Genomic DNA, 9,399 nt, shown 5'->3' on the forward strand with positions numbered 1-9,399 from the left:
GGGGCTAGATTTTGAGACCATTTCGAATAATCCGACAAGCTCATCTTCAATAATGCCAGCCCGTAGCAGTACCCAACATCCACCTTGTTGGCGTCTTAGATGGCGTTCTGTGCAGATACGGATCCAACCACAGGCTCATCCATCTGGTCCATCAAGAGTCACTCATCTCTTCAGAAAATAGAGGCTATGAAAAAAATCTGTCTTCAGATTTTTTTGGTCCAGGCTTGACATTTCAACTTCTGTCTCTTGTCCACTGGTTGACGGCCTTCAACCTTCCTCATCTTAGGCATGTCTTGGAGCACTGAACACCTTGACGTTCTGGGCTCTCCAGGGAGGATACAGCTCTGGATACGGCCAGTGGTGGAGAATAATGAGCTCCTGGTCGCTCACTTTGATTGTTCTTAACCTATGGCAGTTAATGTGCAACTTTTGTTTTTCTAAACACTTTTTGTGACCTTGGTGACCATTTGCAACAAAATTTTTGATAGTTTTGTGATCACACCCCAGTAGCTTGGCAATTTCATGGAGTTCTGCATCCCTCTGTAAAACGTTAAACGTACTTTTTGGCCCATTTCTCCTGAAGGAAAACAAGCTGCCTAATAATTCTGCACACCGTGATATCCTTAGGCCTAACCCTTCCTCATTACACATCAGCTAATTGCTTATTGGATTAATCCATTCACATTTATACTGCTAGGAGTTGGAAATTCTACCAAAAAAAAAAAAAAAAAAAAAAAATGGTATGGTCAAAATACTACTTTACATAATTTTGCACATTGTGTAGCAATATAGCAGGAGATCTAGTATTGTAGGCTCTCCTTAATAAAGGGCCTTCCTTTTGCCATGAAAGACAGCTTTTCAGCCTTTAGCCTCTACCAATATACAGTCTTGGCATACCGACTTCTGACCAGATTTAATGTCAGTCTGGGTCAGACATGACATTGGTCGGAGAGAGACATGATGTTCCAGATGGGCCTCGATTGGATTCAGGTCTGGGGAATGGATAGGCTAGTACATGACATCAATGCCAACATCATGCAGGAGCTGCTGACAAACTTAAGCCCCATGAGGCCTAGCATTTTCATGCATCAGAAGGAACCCAGGGCCCCCCAACACCTGCATATGGTCTCACAATGGGTCTGAGGATCTCATCCCACTACCTAATGGCAGTCAGGGTACCTCTGGCTGGCACATGGAGGGCTGTGCGGCCTGCCAAAGAAATTGAGTATGTTGCAGGTAGTAAAACGCTCTTTAAGAAGTCTCCAGACAAGTGACATCGGTCACTTCTGCTCAGTGTGAACTTACTCTTATCCATGAAGAGCAAATGGTGTCGATCTTGAATCGGCCAATCTTTGTGTTCTTTGTCAAATGCCAATCACCCTGCACAGTGTTGGGCAGTAAGCACAACACCCACTCGTGGACACTGGGCCCTCATACTACTCTCATGGACTCTGTTTCTGACAGTTTGAGCAGACACATATTAGTCGCCTACTTGAGGTGAATTTACAAGCTGTGGCAGTGCTCTTCCTGTTCCTACTTGCACAAAGGAGGAGGTAGTGGTCCTGCTGCTGGGTTGTTGTCCTACTGCTCCCTCCACATCTATTGGTGTACTGGCCTGTCTCCTGGTAGCTGCTCCATGCTCTGGACAAGGTGCTCACATACTGCCAACCTTTTTGCCACAGCTAGCATTGACGTGCCATTCTGGAGGAGCTGCAGTTCCTTAGCAAGTGTTGTGGGTTGTAGACACCGCCTCATGCTACCTCTAGGGGTGAGAGCAATGAAAACATTCAAAGTGGCCAAAACAGCCGAAAAGGATGAGAACAGAGAATGTTCTGTGCAGAGTCACTCCTTTATAGGGGATGTCTTGCTAATTGCCCATCATTTCAACCTGTTGTCTGCTCCGTTCGTACAACAGCAGTTAAAATTGAGTCACAATTACTGTCGCCTCATAACTGGATGGGTTGATTTCACAGAAGTGTGATTGACTTGGAGTTACATTGTGTTGTTTAAGTGTTCCCTTTATTTTTTTGAGCAGTGAAAAAAAAAAAAATGTATATACCGTATTTTTCAGATTATAAGACGCACTGTACCTCCAAAAACATTGGGATGAAAATGAGGGGTGCGTTTTAAAATCCAGATATATCTTACCGGTGAGGCTGTCTGTGCAGCTCCGTATGCAGCCGGGTGCCTGTGGCTGCGTGCCGGCGGCCTCTCTGTCCCGGCAGCCAGATACTTCTCTGTGTGGGTTGGCGACCTGCTGGCTGCCACCCTGTGCGGGCGGGCGGCAGAGCAGACTGCGGTGGCTGTGCAGCCGGTGTCCCAGTGTGTCAGTGGTCCCGGTTTCAAATGATGGCACCGATGGCACAAATGAGTCAGCGCGTGTGCAGATGGAGTCCTTGGATGAGGGCTCCTTCTGCGCATGCCCTGCTCCAGGCGCCATGACTTGAAACGGGACCACGGACAGACTGGGACACTCACTGCACCAGCCTGCTCCTCTGACCCGCCACTGTCAACACTGACCGCCGCTGCAACCCTGCTTCACCACCACTGCTGCACCCCTCTGGTAACATAACATTGGAGTATAAGACAGACCCTTTTTTTTTTTCTCTCTAAATTTGGGGTGCGTCTTACAATCCGGTGTCTTATAAAACGAAAAAAAAAAAAAAACAAAACACAGTACAGACCAAAAGTTTGGACACACCTCAAAGAGTTTTTTTTATTTTCATGACTCTAAGGCTATGTGTCCACGAGAGAATGTAGCTGCGGATTTTTCTGCATCAAAATCCGCAGCTTTCCCTCAAAATCTGCACCTTTTCAAAGGTGTGGATTTGCCGCGGATTTTTTTTTCCCCCCCAATTTTAAAGCCAAAATCCGGATGAAAATCCGCAACAACAATTGACATGTTGCAGATTTTTCCGGATCAAAATCCGCACGAAATCCGCTGCGGAAAAATCCGCAGCGTGGGCACAGCATTTCCAAAATGCCATAGAAATGGCTGGGAAGTGCCTGAGCTGCAGATTTTCGGGAAATCCGCAGCTTTTCCGCGAGAAATCCGCGGCAAAATCTGCGCATTTTCCGCAGCGTGGACACATAGCCTAAAAATTGTAGATTCACATTGAAGGCATCAAAACTATGAGTTAACACATGTGGAATGAAATACTTAAAAAAAAAAAAAAGTAAAATAACTGAAAATATGTCTTATATTCTAGGTTCTTCAAAGTAGCCACCTTTTGCTTTCATTACTACTTTGCACACTCTTGGCATTCTCTTGATGAGCTTTAAGAGGTAGTCACCGGAAATTGTTTTCCAACAGTCTTGAAAGAGTTCCCAGAGATGCTTAGCACTTGTTGGCCCTTTTGCCTTCACTCTGCGGTCCAGCTCACTCCAAACCATCTTGATTAGGTTCAGGTCTGGTGACTGTGAAGGCCAGGTCATCTGGCGAAGCACCCCATGACACTCGTTCTTAGTCAAATAGCCCTTACACAGCCTGGAGGTGTGTTTGGGGTCATTGTCCTGTTGAAAAATAAATTATGGTCCAACTAAACGCAAACAGAATGGAATAGCACGCCGCTGCAAGATGCTGTGGTAGCCATGCTGGTTCAGTATGCCTTCAATTTTGAATAAATCCCCAACAGTGTCACCAGTAAAGCCCCCCCACACCATCACACCTCCTCCTCTATGCTTCACAATGGGAACCAGGCATGTAGAGTCCATCCGTTCACCTTTTCTACGTCGCACAAAGACACGGTGGTTGGATCCAAAGATCTCAAATTTGGACTCATCAGACGAAAGCACAGATTTCCACTGGTCTAATGTCCATTCCTTGTGTTATTTAGCCCAAACAAGTCTCTTCTGCTTGTTGCCTGTCCTTAGCAGTGGTTTCCTAGCAGCTATTTTACCATCAAGGCCTGCTGCACAAAGTCTCCTCTTAATAGTTCTAGATATTACACAGCACCAACCAAAAGTCAGTACTATGAAATATAAATATCTCTCTCTCTATCTATCTATACACATACACACACACACACACACACACCTTGCCTGGTGCAATGGCAGGGTCTGTACAATATCCTTCATATAGCTTTTTAATTCTTTCATGTAGGCATTGTACAATTCAGAATATAATTGCTAATCTGGTCCCATCAGTGATCATTCTGGCAGTCCGGCTACCTGTACCTGGATGTGGCCTTTGTACACATACTGATTATGCTCCCATAATAGAAACTTGCCTCCACCTGGAGGATCCCAGGAAAGAAGAATGAGAAGATCCACCCAATCCTCAATCAAGCTCCAAACGTATTTAATAAAATAAGACTAAAAATATGTATTTAACTTTTATATATTTTAAATCCAAAAAACCCCAAGCATGACCTCTCAGGCATGTGTGTCTCTTCTATAGGGCCAGGAAAAACACTGGAGGGTGGAGGAGGGAGGGGCCTTGTAACCTGCCTGTGCTCCTGTTCCTACAGAGATGGGGACACTCATCCTCCAATTGTGCCATCAGGAGAAAGCCACAGAAAATTAATATGCAAGTGATACAATGGCAAACAAAGGGTGTACAGAACTGACATATTGATGATCTAACCATAGATCGCTGGGGGTCCCATACCGATCATCTGCTCCAGTAACCGCTGAATGTAAGTAATGTAGGCAGAGGAACAACACGACCCCATACACTATGTAGCGGTCAAAGACGAGTACTTACTTTTTTTTCATATCTACTGATCGATGTGGTGTCAGACCCCAGTGATCCCAAATTGGAGAAATGTGATGGATAGGTCAACAATATGCAACATCCCAGATAATCCTTTATTACTCAAGTGTTCAAAGATTCAACCCCTTCTTCAGATGCAAATGTAATCATCAGACAGGATTACACTGAAAGTCAATAACTATATATACAGTAGATATCACAGGATCCAGCTATCACAATGGGTGATGTCACAGTTCACCTGCTCCCCCTCCCTGATCAGAGCATGCTCATTACATCAAACTAAGCAGGACCTGAGTCACTATTGCTGCCAATGTCCATGTGGATTTTCTATAAGAACAGGAAGAATGAGTGTGAGATTAGGCCTAGCAGAGTGTGGAAGTAGCAACATTTCAGATTTTTCTACCTTTAAATACAGATTGTGATAAAAAAAAATGAGTTTTATGAAAAATCAACCAGACTGATTCATGTTTTCCATGGTTTGGGCAGATGACAGGTTTCATTTAAAGGGACTGACAGCAGAAACATACATACTGGCCATGGCCCGGAGGCATCGGCCCTTGGCTGCATGATTTCAGGCAGGTATGTGTCAAATACTGCTATGTTTCAGAGAAAAAATACTTTAGAAGCTGCTGGGGACTGAGCCGCACAGACTAGTCAGAAAGGCGGATTGCCAGCAGCTAGCCTGGAAAGAAAGTGCACCCCTGTGTGCCTGTCTACGGGGAGGCGGAGGGGAGAGGCTGCCTGGGACCTGCCAAGATGGCTTTTAAAGTTTTTCTCTGAAATAGAATATTTCCGAGTTAAATGTATATGGCTGGAATCCTACAGCCAGCGTTTGGTACATGCTGCCTGTGGATTGGGCACATATCAGCTGCCAGGTTCCCTTTAACTCAGTAGTAATACCAGGAATAGCCACCAAAAGGTACACAGCTGCATGTGCCTAGGCGCCAGTTTAGAAACCACTATCATGGGTGCAGACAGTCAAGCCTGTCAATACGAGGTGCAGAAAAGCTCGAGACTATAAGGCTATGTGCGCACGTGTGCGCTCTGCACCGCACCGAAAATGTGCGCTTCAGAGCGCAGCTGAAAAGCTGCGTTCTTAAGCGCATGGTGCCGGCAGAGAACGTGCGCTCTGCATGCTGCCTCTCCCTATAGACAGCATGCAGAACGCACGAAAGAAGTGACATGTCACTTCTTAGAACGCAGCGATTCGGCAAGCAGCCGAATCGCTGCGTTCTAACATGCCACGTGCGCACGGCTCCTGCACAATCTCCATAGATTGTGCAGGGGACGCAGGACGCATGCAGTTACGCTGCGGTGCAGAACGCAGCGTAACTGCATGTAATACGCACATGTGCGCACATACCCTTAGTGATGAGCGAGCAGTACCATCCTCAGGTACTAGTAAAGAGCAGTCGGATGCTCGGACAGGTGCGACTCGTGTTCAGAGTACAATTAAAGACAAACTTTAGCTTTTTTTCTAGAATATCTTCTGGAAAAAGCTCAAGTTCGTTCCCCATTGACTTCCATTATACACAAGTCAAGCCCGTCCGAGCCTCAAACTGCTCGTTAGTATGGTAGTAGTCGCTCATCACTAGTGACCATAATTGACAAAAACCCAGAACAAGAAACCTGCAAATACACAGAGAAATGTATCTTTCTGCCAAAGGTTGGTATATGGTCATCAACAACTCCTTGTAGATCATCCAGGGCAAATAGACTGTACAAATGAAGGCCTATAGCACCAGCACTATAAACCCTCATCTGGGGTTAGCGGCACGTAGCTGGGTTATAGGGGATTGTCCCAACACGAGAATGGGGCTCAGAAACGTCCCATTGGCAGACGCCTAAAATCCGATGAAGGATTTCAGAGCCCTGGTCTCCGACGAGTTGGGGACCAAGTGGTAAAGACCCCCAGTGATCATAAGATCAGTTCCTGTATAGAGGCAAGAAAGGATTTGTTCCAACTTGGCAAATTAAAGGGGCTGTCTACTAATGTACAAACCATTCTTAAATGCTGATGTCCCCATATGATATGATAAAATAAACACAATCACCTCAGACCAACATGGTTCTAAGCCACTGGTTCGCCCAGCAGTCACATGACATTATGTATTGTGACCGCTGCAGCCTGTCAGCACCCACTGACGGACTGCAGACTACACAGGTGCATCAGCCACTGAGAGAAATCCCCAACACTGCTGTAATAGTGCTGGCCCAGGGGGAGAGTATATTTTTTGGAAGGATTTAAGAAGAGCATGTCCATTACAGGACACCACTCCTAAATCCTAAAGGCCCCCCCAGATACAATCCAAATATTGGGAACATAACGTGATGGATGTGCGGCTTCTCCAGTCCCAGGTTACAGAAAGCAAGAAAGACGTTAAAACAAGGCATAATTGAGAGTAGACTCCGATGAAAGGGGATAGAACAGGTTATAGTCCAACATTGCCCGATATTACCAGCCCTCTACTGCCCTGGCCTTTGTGCCAACAGGGTCACTTCAGGATCGCTTGTATTTGGGTGCAGTCTAAAAGGACCTATACACTGACGCTTGCCGAGACTGGGGACCATCATTCTGTAAGCCTTCCTATTAGGCCCCAAATGGATAATATCAGACCAGGATTGGGTATGTAGATTTACAAAATGTGACTTTCATCTGGAGATAAACCACCAGAGATGGCCGGCAATATGGGATCAGCTCTGCAGCTTTCTCCTGATTCCGCCATATACAACAGCGCCGCTCGTCCAAACGCTCGTGTTCTCAAGGAGGAAGAGGAGCGAGCCTGATAACGAGAGGCTTTATCTACACAAATTGGGGTCTCGGTGTATAAGGATGGACAGCTAAGGTCTGCGAGCGACAGAAGCCACCAGGGCAGCACTGATGGAAGGGCAGGGGCAACCAGGGCGGTGCTGATGGAGACGCTGCGGGCTGATGAGGGTAGTGCTGATGGAAGGGCAGGGGCCACCAGGGCGGCTCTGATGAAGGGGCAGCGGGCTGATGAGGGTAGCACTGATGGAAGGGCAGGGGCCACCAGGGCGGCGCTGATGGAAGGGCAGGGGCCACCAGGGCGGCGCTGATGGAAGGGCAGGGGCCACCAGGGCGGCGCTGATGGAAGGGCAGGGGCCTGAAGACGAGGGCAGCGCTGATGGAAGGGCAGGGGCCACCAGGGCAGTGCTGATGGAAGGGCAGGGGCCTGAAGACGAGGGCAGTGCTGATGGAAGGGCAGGGGCCTGAAGACGAGGGCGGCGCTGATGGAAGGGCAGGGGCCACCAGGGCGGCGCTGATGGAAGGGCAGGGGCCACCAGGGCGGCGCTGATGGAAGGGCAGGGGCCACCAGGGCGGCGCTGATGGAAGGGCAGGGGCCACCAGGGCGGCGCTGATGGAAGGGCAGGGGCCTGAAGACGAGGGCACACATTATTTCTCTAGAATACCAGTGTGGAGGGTGAAGAGGAGAAGTAGAATCTGGTATAAATTGTCAGAAGAGGTCGTGTCAAGGACTAATGATGTCGGGGAATTTACCTCTATCAGGGAGAATCTGGGGAAAGAGCCGCGTCCCCGTGGGATTACACTGCACTGAGCCCCCGGCCAGACCGGCCCTGCCAGCACGGAGCACTCAGGCCTAAGTCCTGGGAGGCAGCCAGGTCCCAGCACAAGTTATACTGGGGCTGCGGCGCCTCCATCAGCAGAGCCAAAAATAGGAGCGCGGGCAGCCCGGACAGCAGGCCGGAGGGACGGCGGCGACACTTACTTCAGACACCTCGTCGTCGTCACTGCCGGAGCCCGCACCGGAGGACAGCACGGCGGCCGCCGCCAACTTAAAGTCCAACGTATCCCCGCCCGCAGGCAGGTCGGCCAGGAAATGCACCTTCTTCCCGGGGAGGAAAACTTCAGCCTCTAAACCAAGGGGCGAGAGAGGAGTCACCGAGTCAATCTCATGCTCGTAGCCGCCGGTGAGCATTCCCGTACCGAGCTCGGCATTCTGCATGGCGCCGTGCCTGGAGCGCGCTGCACCGACGATCACTGTCCGGGCCCCGCTACAAACTGCCCGGCTGAGAACACATTGGAAGTTCGCGAAAAAAAAACCCTAAAAACGTCTCCCCATGAACTTCTGCCACACTATCTTGCTGCTCTGTAAGCACCGCCCCTAGTCTGCAAAGTGTTCATTGATTGGTCGTGATCAGAGGCATCCAGCTTCTGATTGGCCTGAGAAGCTGTCACTCCTAATAAAGTCAGCCTCGCTTTCAGCCTGAGTTTACTGCCCTTACATCCCTGGGGTACCGCCCCTCTTCCTGAAAGACATGCGGATAAGGTACGCCAATCACTTGACGTCATAGCGCACGGCATCTCAGCAAATCTTTCAGGTAACGCTGCGTGACAGCCCGGAGGCGGGCCCCGGTCCGCGGGAACTGGTCACGCAGGGCTTTAGAGTCAGTGTGCGCATGTCCGCGCCACTCAGGAGGCTGAGTGTGCTGTGTGCAGTGCTCGCTGCCTGCTGCTTCAGCTGACACGCCATGCGCCTGTCAATCATCTCTGAGGTCACCCTCTGTGGCCCAGCCCTGTATGTCATAACCTCCACCCGGTGACCCGGCCCAGTGGCTATGACTACATGGAACCACCATGCCTTATCACCTGCGTGGTCTGAGGGGGTAAAACTGCGCTTTATTTTCCAAAACCAGGCCACATA

The 9,399-nt window shown here is 48.9% G+C and overlaps 1 protein-coding gene across 1 annotated transcript in view; it reads right to left on the reverse strand.

Annotated features, from left to right (window-relative positions):
• Positions 1-8,862, reverse strand: part of LOC142303259 (ankyrin repeat and KH domain-containing protein 1-like) — a 255,586-nt gene extending 246,724 nt beyond the window's left edge. Inside the window, exon 1 of the mRNA XM_075344493.1 lies at positions 8,464-8,862. Within this exon, the coding sequence (XP_075200608.1) occupies positions 8,464-8,700 (237 nt within the window). The 5' untranslated portion in view covers positions 8,701-8,862. The remainder of the gene's footprint in view (positions 1-8,463) is intronic.
• Between the last annotated feature and the right edge of the window lie 537 nt (positions 8,863-9,399).

The sequence above is a fragment of the Anomaloglossus baeobatrachus genome, chromosome 4 (genome assembly GCF_048569485.1).
Source record: "Anomaloglossus baeobatrachus isolate aAnoBae1 chromosome 4, aAnoBae1.hap1, whole genome shotgun sequence".
In the NCBI taxonomy this organism is placed as follows: domain Eukaryota; kingdom Metazoa; phylum Chordata; class Amphibia; order Anura; family Aromobatidae; genus Anomaloglossus; species Anomaloglossus baeobatrachus.